The sequence below is a fragment of the Lacerta agilis genome, chromosome 8 (genome assembly GCF_009819535.1).
Source record: "Lacerta agilis isolate rLacAgi1 chromosome 8, rLacAgi1.pri, whole genome shotgun sequence".
NCBI lineage: Eukaryota > Metazoa > Chordata > Lepidosauria > Squamata > Lacertidae > Lacerta > Lacerta agilis.
In genome coordinates this window covers 23212863-23227330 of record NC_046319.1, presented here as the reverse complement: position 1 = coordinate 23227330, position 14468 = coordinate 23212863, and the positions used below count along the sequence as shown (strand labels likewise).

The window sequence follows — 14468 nt, the reverse complement described above, 5'->3', positions numbered from 1 at the left end:
AGGCTCTGGGATGCTCTCAGGAGATTTTCTGGGAATCCAGATGGCCCCACAGGAGCACCCCAGAGCTCTCTGCTCTGCTTGAAAGGTAAAGATGGTTGCATGAGGGTGGTTTGGGCATACAGTGGAACCTTGGTTCTGGAATGGCTTAGTTGATGAACAAATCGGCTCCCAAACGCTGAAAACCCAAAAGTACGTGTTGCAGTTTCTGAACGTTTTTTGGAAGCCAAACATCCGATGCAGCTGTCGGCTATTGTTTCCGGGACACCTGCACCAATCAGAAGCCGCGCCTTTGTTGTTGAATGTTTCAGGAGTCAAACAGATTAAGTTCGAGAACCAAGGTTCCACTGTACATGTTTTTGCTCATGCGAACTATCCCCAGAATGTAACCCCGGCACAAGATGCAAAACACTACAAATTCTATGATTCTGTTCTACGATTCATACCGTGTACACTTCTTTGTATGCAATTTTGCTAAGATACATATTTTCCTGCAAAACGATTTCCCTAATACAATGCACTTTTGCAAGTTATTTCCATTGATCTACGCACTTATATGCATTTTTGAACACACCGCTTGGCTGGAGGACTGCATTGCAAGATTTGGAGGAGTGGGAATATCCGAGGCTGGCTGGATTTCAGTTTCCGTATCATAAAGTACAGATCAGATTAGTGTGAACTGAAACAAGTTTCTCCCCCATCCCTTGATGGGAGTAAGGCCAGAGAAACCTAATCCACACACAAAGAACTCCAGGGGCTCATGGGTGATGAGGAAATAACAACCCCCCCCCCCCATTTCCCCATCCCAGGCAATTAGATCAACAATGGTTTTGAGTTGTGGGGGTGACAGATTCTTTTTCACTTCACTCCAGCGAAGAGGTTCTGTCAGCTGAGCAAGGGAAGGATCTAACGTAGAAATTTTAGCAGCACCTGGGCCATTATTGCACACTGCATTATGTTCAGAGTATGGATGTAATTTAAGTTCGGGTTTTCTTTTTTAATTACTCTCCTTTATTGGGGATGGGGCTTTACAATAGGGGCACAACGCTACGTCTCACAGTCATCTGGGATGGTAATGATCAGCGACTGTTCGATCACATCCGGGGGACCAAAGTTCTCGTTCGAAGAGAGTCTCTGTACAGGGAACTCCTCGCTTAGGGAGCCGTGGGCGAGCGACTCTGCCGCGACTTCCTCGGCAGAGCCCCCCTCCAGAGCGTGAGGGGGCTGCAGGGCCACCACCACGGCCTTCTCGTCCTCGATGACCAGGTTCCGCAGCTTCCTCTGCCGGGGGTTGTAGTTCTCCACCCGGTCGTGGATCTCCATGTGGCGCCTCAAGTGGGCCTTCGAGAGAGCAAGAGGAGAGACGGTTGGCATGTCAGAACCCAGAGCCCACAAACGGAAGTGGGGAAGAGCAGCTAAGTGCCCTTTCCAGCAGTAACAGATGCACTGCTGGGCAACGTCAGCCGTGCATCTGCAACAGAGGGAGACTTTACGGGTTTAGGGCGAGGATGACAAAATGTGTGAAGATCTCTGGACAACTGAGAGTGCTTTATGGAGGGCCAGTGGTTCTCAAGGGGGTCGCTTTTGATAGCGTTTAGTCACCCTAAGGCAGAGGAGAATTCTCTTTTCCTGTCGAGGGCCACACTCCATGAAGGATAATCTCTTAGGGGCCCCATATAAGTGTTGGGCAGGGACTCAAGAGAAAAGTGAACAGAGCCACCCTCTTGTCTCTCTCACCTCCTGCCCCAGTTCCCACCCCAAGTTTCCCATCTGCTAGGCACTTGCAGAAGCTGAGGGCCACATGAAAATAGACAGAGGGCCACAGGTTGGCCACCCCTTTCCTCAGATGAAGGGGGGAAATCAATGCAGATACTGTAGGGAGAAGGAAGAAGGAAAAAAGAATTGCAAGAAGGAGAAAGAAAAGGCACTGAGAGGGGATTTGAAAAGCTTAGGAGTCAGGCTATGCACACACACACACACAAAATTCCTATTTCTTAAATGTGCTGTAAGCCAGACCACGAGTGCTGCATCATACCTGCCGTGTGAACTTGTAGCCACATTCTGTGCATTCGAACTTCCTCACCCCTTTGTGCCGACGGACATGGACACGCAGTTGCTCCACAGCTGGAAAAGCAAAACCAGGGGCCCATTAAGTGGCTAAGGACAGCATCCAGCCCAGCGCTGCCCACTCCTCCAGATGTTTCTGGCAACTTCTCCCAGGGGCTGTGCTGGCCATGTCCAAAACATATGGAGGGCACAAGCCTGGCCAACTTGGTCAGTAGCTCTACCAAGATTTATGCCCAGCCGTCCCACTCTAGGTGGCCTCTTTACCTTGGCTTAAGTCTGGCGTTTCCCTAAATACAAAAGCTCAGTCCTCTGCCAAGTGCAGACAATCTGGTGCCCCAACCCTAATCCCCGACCCTACCAAACCCTGGGGCTGGTGGGAGTTGTAGTCCAACAGCACCTGGAGGGCACCAAGTTGGCGAAAGCAAAGCTGCAGGATCCGTGCTCCTCAACTGCGTAGCTCCGTCTTCCACAAAAGCCTTCGCACTGCGCGTTTTGAGACAGTAAGGCTTTGCCCCTCTTAACAAGCATTTCACTCATTTGTTTCGGCACTCCCTCCCCAATCATCACCTTTGAAAGTCTTCCCACAGATCTGGCAGAAGTGGGGCCTCCCTTCCTGGTGCCGGCTGGCAATGTGCCTCAGCAGGGGGCCTCTCTCGGTGAACTTCTGGTCACAAAACTCACAGCTGAAGGGACGCTCGCCTGTGTGGGTCCGGTTGTGCTTGTCCAGGCTTGCTGATGTGGGCACACAGAAGAGAAAACCAGTCAAACAGGAGGAGAGGCCTTCTTTATATTTCTATATACGCACCAGACTGTATTACAAAAAGTGATGGGAATGGAAACATAGCTTTTAAAGCACCCATTATTCCTTCCTGACTAATGACTAGAGCTGCAAGGTTAGTCCGAAACCCATATGAAGTTCACACCACAATACCGGTTTCAGACTTTTTGAGCTGGCGATACATCATGGCTCCCTGGCTCCAGCCAGCACAGCACACCTCGCTCCAGTCTGCCTGCAGCTTGTTCCTCCCCGTTTCAACATCATGGTGCATCGCCAGATCGCGTTGTTTGGCTGGTGATACATCACGGTGCTGAAAACCTAGTACTGCCCAGGCTTCCTGCTGACTGAGAGGTTCTCTAGGTTCCCAGAGAGCCTGGGTGGGACAAGCCTGCAAGTCCTAAGCAGATGCCCTACGGCAACTCTGCCCTTCAGTGGGAACGGCCACAAGGGCCAGGCTGTACCCATACCTTGCGTGCGGAAGGTTTTGCCGCAGAGGTGGCACTGGAAGGGCTTCTCCCCAGTGTGGGTGCGCAGGTGCATGTTGAGGTTGGCCTTCTGGGTGAAGGCGTGCTGGCAGAACTCGCAGACATAGGGGCGCTCGTTCCTGCAGAGACAGGAGGAGGAAGGGCAATGCTTGAGCATACTAGGGCAAGGAAGCTCCCTGTGGAAAGGGACAAAGCAGGCCACTTCCGCACACCTATGCTTAGCTTTGATGTGCATCTGCAACCCATTGCGACTCGAAGCCCTGTGGCCGCACTCCTCGCAGACAAACAGCTTCTCCCCGCGGTGCTTGAAGGCCTCGTGGAGGTGCAGCTCCGTCCGCGACAGGAAGCACTTGGAGCAGGCCGAGCACTAAAGAAGGAAGAGGAGGAAGAATGGACTGGGGTCAGGGACGTGCCCCTTGTGGGCCAAGTGGCCTTGCAGAGGTGGCCTCAGGCTCAACCACTTCCTCGCAGACTGCCCCTTTCCCCCCATTAACATCCCTGGAGCTCGGCCTTCCCTTCATTTTCACATGCAAGCAAAGGTGCCATCTCCCAAGCAAACCACATTCCCTGTCTCCACTGGGCTTACCATAACAAACAGGTTTCAGAAAAAAATAAGGTGGTTTTTTAAAAAGGATGACAAGTTGTCGTAATCGCCAGTAACAATGTATTGTATGCAGCTGTGCAATTTACAGGGTCAATAAGACAAACATAGCAAAAGGGAAAGGAAGTGTGGGATTGTGATGACAGAATCAAAGCAATTACAGTGGTACCTCGGGTTAAGAACTTAATTCGTTCTGGAGGTCCGTTCTTAACCTGAAACTGTTCTTAACCTGAGGTACCACTTTAGCTAACCGGGCCTCCCGCTACTGCTGCGCCGCCACCGCACGATTTCTGTTCTCATCCTGAAGCAAAGTTATTAACCCAAGGTACCATTTCTGGGTTTAGTGGAGTCTGTAACCTGAAGCATCTGTAACCTGAAGCGTCTGTAACCCAAGGTACACTTACATACTCCCTGTGAGGCCTGATTCTCCCGAGCTGCTGTGTTTCCATATAAAATAAAAATTAGACTCAATGGCGAAGAAGCCATCGCAAGCACTTTGTCCCCTGGACAGTTTCAGCTTAGGTGAGATTTTTCCAAGGACGGTTTGCCAAGTCTTGGCAAACACCGATACTCACCGCGTGTGGCTTGGGGGCGCCGTGTAGCTTGATGAGGTGGCTCTGCAGGTCCTTCTTCTGCATGAACTGCTGGATGCAGGAAGAGCACTGGAACACAAGGGGACACAAGAGCCGCAGGTCAGTGGTGGATGAGGGTTGTTATTCTTTTGTTTGTTTTCATTTTAAAAGAAAAGCCATTTCTCACACTGAACCACACCTTACAAAACTAACCTTCCTTCCGTACAGTTATCTGAATAACGTCCCACATATTACAAAGGATGTTAAAAACAAAAACGGAGATTCCAAAAACAAAAAAGGATAATCCCTCGTATTTATAGGGTCAGGTGCAGAGTTGGAATAATTTAGGAGGTCTACTCTTTTCCTGTTTCATCAATAGGGGGCTTCCCAAGTTACTGTAGCATCCTTAAGGTTTGGTGGGAATCTGATCAAGAGGCATTGCAGGGACTCAATGGCCCTTGGGGTCCCTTCCAACTCTACAATTCTGGATACGTGGGTGGCGCTGTGGTCTAAACCACACAGCCTAGGGCTTGCTGATCAGAATGTCGGTGGTTCGAATCCCCACGACGGGGTGAGCTCCGGTTGTTCGGTCCCAGCTCCTGCCAATCTGGCAGTTCAAAAACACATCAAAGTGCAAGTAGATAAATAGGTACCACTCCGGCGGGAAGGTAAACAGCATTTCTGTGTGCTGCTCTGGTTTCACCAGAAGCGGCTTGGTCATGCTGGCCACATGACCCAGAAAAACAGCGGACAAACGTCGGCTCCCTCAGCCAGTAAAGCGAGATGAGTGCCGCAACCCCAGAGTCGTTCGCGACTGGACTTAACTGTCAGGGGTCCTTTACCTTTACCTTTTACACATTGTACTGCAAGCACATGCGTGCCAATATTAATCTATAAAACAAAGTCTTGCTGTGCACTCATAAAGGAGACTTTTTTTCATTTGGCCTCTACTTAAACCAACTTTTCTGTTAATCTTTCACCATACTTTGTTAAAGCATTCTTTTTTAGGAACCGCCTAAAACTCCAAGCCTCTGTGCCTAGCTGAGCACTTGGCCAGGGTGTTCAGGTACGGCTTCTGTTCCTGATGGCAGCCTTCCCCTCCCTCCAAAAGCTGGACCACAACTCCCATCAGCCCCAGGTGGCAGAGCTGCCTTGTAACTCTTGTAACTTCAAAGGGAAGGTTGAGGATATGTGAATCGATCCCCTTCCCCCAAGTAAAATGGCCTGTCACTTGGCAGCCATCAAGACTCAGGGGCAAGGCAGGCTGACCTTATAGGGCATCTCTCCCGTATGGGACACCATGTGCACACGGAGCTCCATCCGCCTCTTGAACATCTCTTGACAGACAGAGCAGGTGAAAACCTGGACAGAAAAGGGAAAACGACATTCAGGGAGCCGAGGGGCAGGGGAGGGGAAAGCCCTGCATAGAACTGCCACCTCCAAGGAGAGCGAGCAAACCAACACGTTCAAGAAACGCAGCCAGAGACTCTGCTGCTTCAGGAAGCAGGCAGAGAAATTTAAGAACAGTCCTGCTGGATGAAGGAACTCACCCATCTAGTCCAGCATCCTGTTTTCACAGGGAACAACCAGATGCCCCAGGGGGAAACCCGCAAGCAGGATTCAAGCCTAAGGGCAACACTCCCCACCCCCCACCCCGTGGCTTCCAGCCTCTGTCTTTTGATTAGCTAACAGCCGCATGAGGCCGCACAGTAGAAGAAGACGGCCGCATGGCTCCTCTTCTAGACATCACCCAACCCCAAACAGCCCCTTTTGGTCCTGACTCAATGCAGGCACAAATCCTTAAGTCACCCCTCTCCAGATGGGGCCTGGGGCTGCCATCTCGGCGGCTAGTGCGTTTGCAGCTCAATGCTGACAGGCGTATCAGTGTCAGCTCCCTGGTGGGCGAGACAGGATTTGAACCCGGGTCTTCTACATCTCAACTCAGCCCTCTCTCTTGGGCACCACAACAGCCTCCACCCACCCAGTAGTACATCAGGGCTGTTCCTTCAACAGCACTGCAAGAGTGTCTGTGTGTGCTTTCCAGCTGCAACCCCCTCCTTCCCATACCTGCTCTGAACGGTTCATGCAGTTCCTGGCTTCGTGCTCCAGCAGGTTCTCCTTCCGGAAGTAGCATTTCCCGCACTTGGAACATTCAAAGGGCTTCTCACCAGTGTGCTTCCTGCAGGTTACAAGGATTTTTTTTATAAAAAAGAACAGAGTAACCCACTGCAAGTAGTCCTGCAAGGCGGGAGGGGGGGGCACTGTTGTGCTCTGGTCACTCAAGGGGACTCACCTAAAACCAGGGAACAGTAGAAGGTAGATCAGGGTCCTCTGATCTAGGTGATTTGGCCTGCTATCAGGCAAACTGCATTTTCAATTGCTGGTTTTAAATGTGTTTTGATGTATTTTAGCTACCGTTTTTAACTAGTTAGTTTTTATTACTTTGTATTTTATAACGATGCTTTTAAATGTTGGAAGCTGCCTTAAGAAAGGCAGGATATAAATACATTAAAATAAAATAACATAAAACAGCAACAACAACCGCAGCAGTTGACTGTCAGGAGTTTGTGACTCCCAATTGTTCAACAATACCAACAGACACCTTCCTTCCCCACTCCAGAGCTAAATCTGGCTGCTGAAACAAAGAAAGTCTGGAGTAACCAGAAGTAGACTACCGTCTGAGAATGAGTTCAGTCCAGTTCTGGTCCTGAAAACAAACCCCTCCATGCAGAATGTGCTCAAAGGCACCTGTCCTGGACTCCTAAGTTTTGCACCTGGGCACTCTGGCTTCTAATAAGAAACCAAGCCTGGGTTCTGCCCATTCCTACTCCAAATGCTGGGCAAGGAGCCAACCATGCCTCAATTCACAAGCTGGTTTTGGGGACAAAACAGACAGCTCTTATCTTTGCGAGTGTGACACCCTCCCCAGCGCAAGGCATGTGAACTTGCCTGTTGTGCACCTTGAGATAGTACTTGCTGAGAAAGGACTTGTGGCAAGTGGGGCATTCAACTGGTCCCGTCGCACCCCTGCGGCTTCCCAGCACCCCACCTTCCAGCAGGCCACTGTTCCCAGCTGTCTTGGAGCTGCTGGGCTTCCTGGACAGGTGAGTTCTCCTTTTGGTCCTCACTCTCTTCTTCCCGGGAATGTAATCCTCATCCCTTTCCTTGCTCCCTCCTCCATCATCTTCAGCAGTCAAGTCATTCGAGCCGGGAGCCTCCTGCGTTTCCCGCTGCGAGAAAAACAAGGCAGTAACTTCTACACATCCACCCAAACACAACTTTGTGTACTACGATAAACAGAATCCTCCATGAAGGCTAGCCACTTGACCAGTTAAAAAATAATACTTGGCCATATATGATGGCCAAGTATTTCAAACATTCATTTAGTACAACTGTAAGAAAGGAACTAACTATATGCTAATTTCAATCCTGCCAATTAGTTAAGTGTTCCAAGTAAAAGTTCTATTGTCATCAAGTGTTATTTGTAGCCTAATCACATAGTGCAAATAAGAGGTGCAAGTGAAACAAGTTCAGGAGATTCAACCATTCTCCTTTATCCCAGGACCTGAGGAATAGCCCAAACCATTGTAAATGTTGTTTAAAATGAAATTTTAAACTCACACAGCAGCTCTAAGACCAAAGTACTTTGATGCTCTCTGGGTGTTTTGGACCACAACACCAGGATGGATGGGAGTTGTAGCCCAAAAATTCTGGAGGGCATGAGGCTGGGGAAAGCTACTATACATACATAGCTAGACTATTTGCCCTTTACACAGGTCAAACCTGGTTTAGCAACCCAGTGTAAACTTGACAAGCAGCTGCTGAAGTTGATTGTGGCCCCTTACACATTTTCAGGTGTACACTTAAAACCTTTGGCATTCAACTAAACATAAAATATGCAGAGGAGTCCCCAAGACCCCTGTGAGCACACAGTCCTCATATCACCAGCTCTATCGGTTCCATTAAAAAGACTGGCTGCCACCCACACAAATACATTTTCACCATCCATGGAATTATCTGGACTGTTACTATCAGACTGTGGACTGTTAACCGACAGTATTTGATGAGTGACCTCAGAGTTTCTCAATTTTTAGACTAAGTTCCACCTTTTTCAAGAACATAACACACAACCAAACTACTATTGGATGAACTGGCCTTGTCTCCCCTGGCCTCCCCCAAAATCCAAGGCAGTCCGTATCCCGTCCCCATTTCCTGATGAGATGCTTATTCTATTCAGTTTCTCAGAAAAGCAGCTGCCTGAACCTAGAATTCCAACAGGCAGCTCTCAATCTTGCAGAGGCAGCTTGATTGAGTGGGCCAAACCAATCCTTCCACCATTCTACACGGAACTACAGTTAGGTTAGGTTTCTTCTCTAATATCCTGCTACCCATTATGACTTTCAGCTGCAGTAAAACATTTTTAGCATTTTGTTAGAGAGACCTGGCCTTTGGGACAAACAAGAAAGTAAATAGGAACTAGAAGATTCAGAAGCTCTTTTTTACAAAGACTCACAGCTCAAACCTGCACTGTGTGTATGTGAGAGAGAGGGAGCTTGCTACTGCAGTATGACCCCATCTGCAGGTTTTGGAGCACTAACAGCAGCCAGGCCTTGAAATCAGAGCTGTTAGTTATTTCTGAGTTGCTTTTATTAGTTCGTGCTGTACTGGGACAAAGTGCACAGTTTTGTTGATGCCTGTTGACATTTGTGATATTTCTGCATTGCCTGGATTTGCTGTACATGGATGTGTGCTGCTTTGGAAACAACAGGCCTGCATAGATCTGCTGTTAAAACATGTGAGTCTGCACCATGCCTCATTGTATCTATTTGGTGCTTTAACAAAAAGAAAGTTAAATGAAATGAGGATTCTGCACTTTAAATTCTGCATCACAAAAACTGCAACATGCACGAATCGCTGATTCTAACAAAGCTCTAAGTACAAGCTGGGATGAATTTGTGACTCATCCATCTAGTGTGTTTTTGTCATTGTTCAGTATTATTAAAATTAGCAGCTGGGAAACAAGGAAATAATAGCTTTCCTATAGCCACTATACCTATTTACACATACAGAAAAAAATACTATGAAAGATCCCACCCACCCAGAAACACTGTGTATAGCCCTATTCAAAATCCCCACGAATCAGGTCAATGATGTTTAATGTACACAACTTTCAGGCTCTTGTAAATCTCAAAAACTTGCATTTTTGAATAGTTAAGTCTCTAGTCCTCGTAATTTCTCAGATAAGCCAGGGGAGTTGCACAAAGACCAGACTAACTGAATACCTGTGGTTACTAACTACAAACTTATTGAGCCATTCCAGGTTGTTGGAAGATAGTCTACCATAGTAAAGCATCTTGAATTTTTCAACTTTCAAATTCCAAAAATGAGGGGTGCTAAAAAGCTGTAACATCAAGATGTTTTGGTTAAATTAATACAATTTAGTTTCGCTTGTTAAGTAAAATGTGTGTAAAATTGCAAGGAAATCATTAAAAATGACTGCCAAGTACTTGCAGTTACATTATATATTAATTTTTTATTTTTTTATTTAGCATTACTTGACATTTTCAGAAGGTAGAATTAAACTTCTTTAGTTTCCCAAAAGCAGTTTATGTGCTTCTTCATCAGGCACGGACTTACCAAGCTAAATGTTGTCCAATCACAAAAACATCAGATTTTAATTCCTCACACCCAGGAACATATTTTTAAGACCCCTCACTGAAGAAATTTGCAGTAATTGAAGAAACACTCCCTAAACTGACATACCCAACCACCACAGGCATTTCTAATCTGAGTAACCACATACGTATATCTGGATTCGCTGCAGCACAAACCAGATTCCTCAGCTGCTTTCTGGAGGTGCAGAAGCTTGCCAATTTGAATTACAGGAACCATCTCTGGAAGCTTATTAGCAGTTCCATGCCTTAAAAATGGGCAGTGATGGACAAACTGACTGGAACACAGTTTACCAATCCTCCTGTAACACGTACAGGTGCAAGACAGACTTGACTACCTTCCTGAAAAATACTCTTGCCTTGAGGCCCTCTGAAATCTGAACATGCATGCCAGGGCGTATCCCAGCATCCTCTGCAAAACTGTTCTGCACACCAGGAAAGGCTCCCCAAGGACCCCAAGTTGCTTCCCCACAGCTGCGAGTCCCTAAATGCTAGAACATGCAATAACCCCCGAGATCTTGAATTTCCCCCACCCACCCCAGACACACCCAGCCCCTTGGTGCAGGTCCCCACCCACCCTCCCCATGCTCCCACATTAAGACAAGCAGCAAAGGCGTTCTGCTGCTTTGTCCCCACCAACACTGCTTGCTGCTTTAAGGTGCCTTTATTCTCAAACAGGGACGGGGCTTGTCGCGGACAAAGGCAACCCCTTTCTGTTATCACATGACTCCACACGCCACCTCATGATTGGCGCCCGCATCCTCGGCGGCTCCTCTTTTCAGTGGCCTTTTTAGGAGCTCCTTACATTCCGGGGTGCTCTTTACTTCACCTGCATTGCTCAGCGCTATTGTTTTGGGGGACCTTTTCAGCCTTCCCCGAAGGAGACAGGGGCTCTCTCTTTGGCCCTGGGCCACTTTGCTGCCCTGGATGCAGGGGCTCGGGCTGGCTTCTCGAGCAGTGTCACCTGGGGGCACAGCGCCACCAAGGGCCGGCTCTCCCTGCGTCTCGGCTAGCGCTTCGGAGTGATCCCCAAGGTCCTTTGTGAGCGAATACGGGCCATTCTGGTCGCCGCCGTCCAAGCACCCAGGCTTGAACTCCTGGCAAAGCCTGACTGCTTCTGGGATGCAGAGCTCCTTGGCCGCCTCAAGAAGTTTCTCCCAGTTCTCTGCAGTGATGGCCAGGTGGCCTGTGTAGAAGAAGTCGAGGAGGGGCGTGAAGATCTCCACAAAGGTCTCTGGCAGGATGATTCTGCTGGAAGCTCCATCATACATGCTCCGGAAGAAGGAGCTGCAGCACGCCAAGACACTCCAGTGTGCCTTGAACACCAAGCTGCCCACTGCCAGGGTGGCATCGCAGTACTGCCCACTCTCCCGCTGCTTGTTGAGTTCCTGCAGGACACGCACACTGTGCTGGACAAAGGAGCCCTCCATGGTCTGCTGCAGGAGAGAAACAAAGTGCAGGAGAAGAAGGGTCAGGGATTCTTTAGCTAGGATTCCTGCATTGCGGAGGGTTGGATTCGATCAGCATTTCCCAAACTTGAGTCTCAAGCTGTTTTTGGGGGACTACAGCTCCCATCAACCCTACCTAATAGGCCCAGTGGTCAGGGGTGATGGGAATTTTAGTCCAAAACAGCTGGAGACTCAAGTTTGGGAAACCCTGGACTAGATGAACCCTTTGGGTAATTGTAACATTCTGTGATTGTAAGTGGATGGAAACATTGAAATCCAAGCTAAGTACAATGAGAGGTAGGCTGCTCATCTTGGCAATCAGGCAGGGGTAGAGAACAAATCACTTATGTATTCCTTATTATAATTGTATTTATGTGATTATTTTTTTTCCCAAGTTGCACAGATACTGCTTTATGACATTTGTTTTGTATGTTATAAACAGCCCTGTGGTCTACTGATGAAGGACTGGGGCAGTATATGAATTTAATAAAGAGCAATAATATTTATTAATAAATAATGAATAATTATGCAGAGGGGTGTTGTTTTAATTATGTAAGGAGCCTCGAATCCTGGTCTGTGAAAAGGGTGGGAAATAAATATAATAATGATAAAAATAATAATTAGAGGGTGTGGGCTCTGGGCACAAACTGAATTATTTAGTCAATTGCATTAACATCTGAAAAAAATTGGTTCCTTCATACCCCAGACCCAAACAGCAGCATAAAAATGGATGAAATGAGCAGGACTGTCTGTCTTTCCTCCCATAACTTTTCAGCTAAAAATGAAAACAAAGCAAATTATGTGTCCACAGCAAAACCTCAATATTCATTTGCAGCGTCCCCCAGGGAAGATAACTGGTGAGCAGAGCCCAACCAGTATTAATATTATACCAATTATTAACACACTCCCCTTCCTCAAAACATCAGGAGGTAGAACGCAAATAGCAAAGCCAAATCACTCCCCAAACGAAAAGGTCCCTGCAAGCCTGATCACAAGAAGAAAAACAAAAAAGCAACATCTCTGAGCAGGAGTAAGGCACCCCCCCCCCCACTCTCCACTCCCTTCCTTCTGTGTAAAAATGCTTGGGGGGCTGGGGGGGCTGTCAGACTACAACTCCCATCATCCTTATCCATTGGCCATGCTGGTGCTGATGGGAGTTGGGAGTCCAACAACAACTGCAGAGCACACACACACACCCCAAAATCATGGGGGGGGGGAGGAATGGGCTGTATTGGAGGGTTAATGACTGAAATGAAAGGAAGGCGTGGGGGAGCGGTATTGCCATTCAGGCTAAAGGAAGGCTGCAGGCGGCGAACTGCCAGTTCAGTTTAATTAATAAGCAAGCGACCAACATGGAAGGGGGATTTCACTGCCTCTTCCCCCCCCCCCAATAGCCGGTGGTCTCCCTCTTTTATTATGGGATAGTGGAAACTTGGGGAAACAAACCACAGGCTGGGGAGGCACTACTTCCCCCCAACCCGGCAACAACGCGCACTTTTAAACGCCCCTCACTCGCTTACCTCGGCTCTACCCTCCTCCCTCCCCTCTTATAGCGCGCCCAGCCCAGGCACAGGAGGAGCACAGAAAAGCCAAAACGCCGCCATCTTGGACCGAGCAGGGACGTCGTGACGTCAGCGCGGCTGGTGCCGGATAGGGGCGGACGGAAAGATATGCTAATAAAGAAGGCGGGGCGACCGGTGACGCCCCGCCCCTCTCCTTCAAGCTTCAAAGCGGCGCTGCCCAAGCAGCTCATCCGGCGCAGGACCCGATTCGAATTAAAGGGGGGTTCATCGAATCACAGAGCTATAGAGCTGGGAGGGATCTCAAGGCGCGGCCCCTCACCCAACTTGAAACCATACCGGACCTTGTTTAATTCAATTCAATTCAATTCAAACTTTATTTGCGTAGCCGACTGGCCATAGCATCTAAAAGAGAACACCAACAAAAATACAACAAATATGGTTACCAATAAAACCTTATTTTTTATATATATAAAGATTTTATTATTTTTCCATATGCATATAAAAAGAACACAACATACACAAATACAGTAAACCCTAACCCTAACCCTAACCCTAACCCTAACCCTAACCCAATAAAACCTTATAACCTATTAAAACTCAAGGTAATAGCTCCTTGGAACTTAACATAAATAGTAAAATGATACTGTTTAGTTTAGCAAACGTGCTAGCAGTTTTATTGCTACACCTGCCTGCTTTTTTTTTTTTTTTTGAAATCGAGACGGTTATCAGCTAGTTAGATCAGTATTTAATAATATAATTTAATAATACGATGTAACGCAAATGCAGCAATAGCGGTAAGCAAACCACACTCAGATCCCACTGAGGCGCAGCGCCTTTGTTTGCAATATGAAAGTATCATTGTTCCAGAGTAATGGGTGCATAGCAGGCACTTGGCAATGAAGTTTCTTTCTTGCAGCAGCAGGATTAAAAAAAACTGCCCCAGCCCACAGCAAAGCTGTCAGTCCCACTAGCACCATCACATGCCTGCCTTCCTGCTGTCAGCCGTCCCATCAAATCAAGAGACCGCAGTCGATGGTACCGAGTTTCCAACGTATCAGAAAAAAAGCAGCCAGGGAAAGAGCAAACCAACAGATTTTATGCCAAACCCACAAATGGCACTGCTTTCCATATTCAGTGAAGAAAAATCTTGGTCTATTGTAGAAGGAACATCTTACAATTTTAAATTTACTGCTGCAGGATTGTGCAAAAGGGGGGGGGGCTCCCGTTTCTAATGAATAATAATTGCACGTCTGCCTTGGTTATTAGTGTGCAAGCTTTTGGGTGCCACAGAGCTCTTCAACAACAGGGCAGGTGAAGTCCCACAA

The 14468-nt window shown here is 47.9% G+C and overlaps 1 protein-coding gene across 2 annotated transcripts; it reads right to left on the bottom strand.

Annotated features, from left to right (window-relative positions):
• Positions 1-982: 982 nt before the first annotated feature.
• ZBTB48 (zinc finger and BTB domain containing 48) lies at positions 983-13242 on the bottom strand. Of its 2 annotated transcripts, none has more exons than XM_033156541.1 (11): positions 13141-13242; positions 10913-11608; positions 7450-7730; positions 6568-6679; positions 5770-5862; positions 4504-4590; positions 3540-3694; positions 3310-3446; positions 2632-2796; positions 2033-2121; positions 983-1338 (listed from the first exon to the last, which is right to left on the bottom strand). In XM_033156541.1, the coding sequence occupies exons 2-11, from the start codon at positions 11600-11602 to the stop codon at positions 1045-1047; spliced, it is 2103 nt and encodes a 700-aa protein (XP_033012432.1). In that variant the 5' UTR covers positions 11603-11608; positions 13141-13242; the 3' UTR covers positions 983-1044. The 2 variants fall into 2 exon arrangements, with proteins under 2 accessions (XP_033012432.1, XP_033012434.1); XM_033156543.1 differs by having other exon boundaries at positions 10913-11605; positions 13141-13221.
• Between the last annotated feature and the right edge of the window lie 1226 nt (positions 13243-14468).

Excerpts from the sequence above, each read along its gene's own strand:
- ZBTB48 (XM_033156541.1), bottom strand. The coding sequence starts at position 11,602 with ATGGAGGGCTCCTTTGTCCAGCACAGTGTGCGTGTCCTGCAGGAACTC. Across the intron at positions 4,591-5,769 it reads CGGGAGAGATGCCCTATAAG|TGCTCTTCCTGCATCCAGCA; the intron begins GTCAGCCTGCCT and ends CTTGTGTTCCAG. Across the intron at positions 1,339-2,032 it reads GCTACAAGTTCACACGGCAG|GCCCACTTGAGGCGCCACAT; the intron begins GTATGATGCAGC and ends GCTCTCTCGAAG.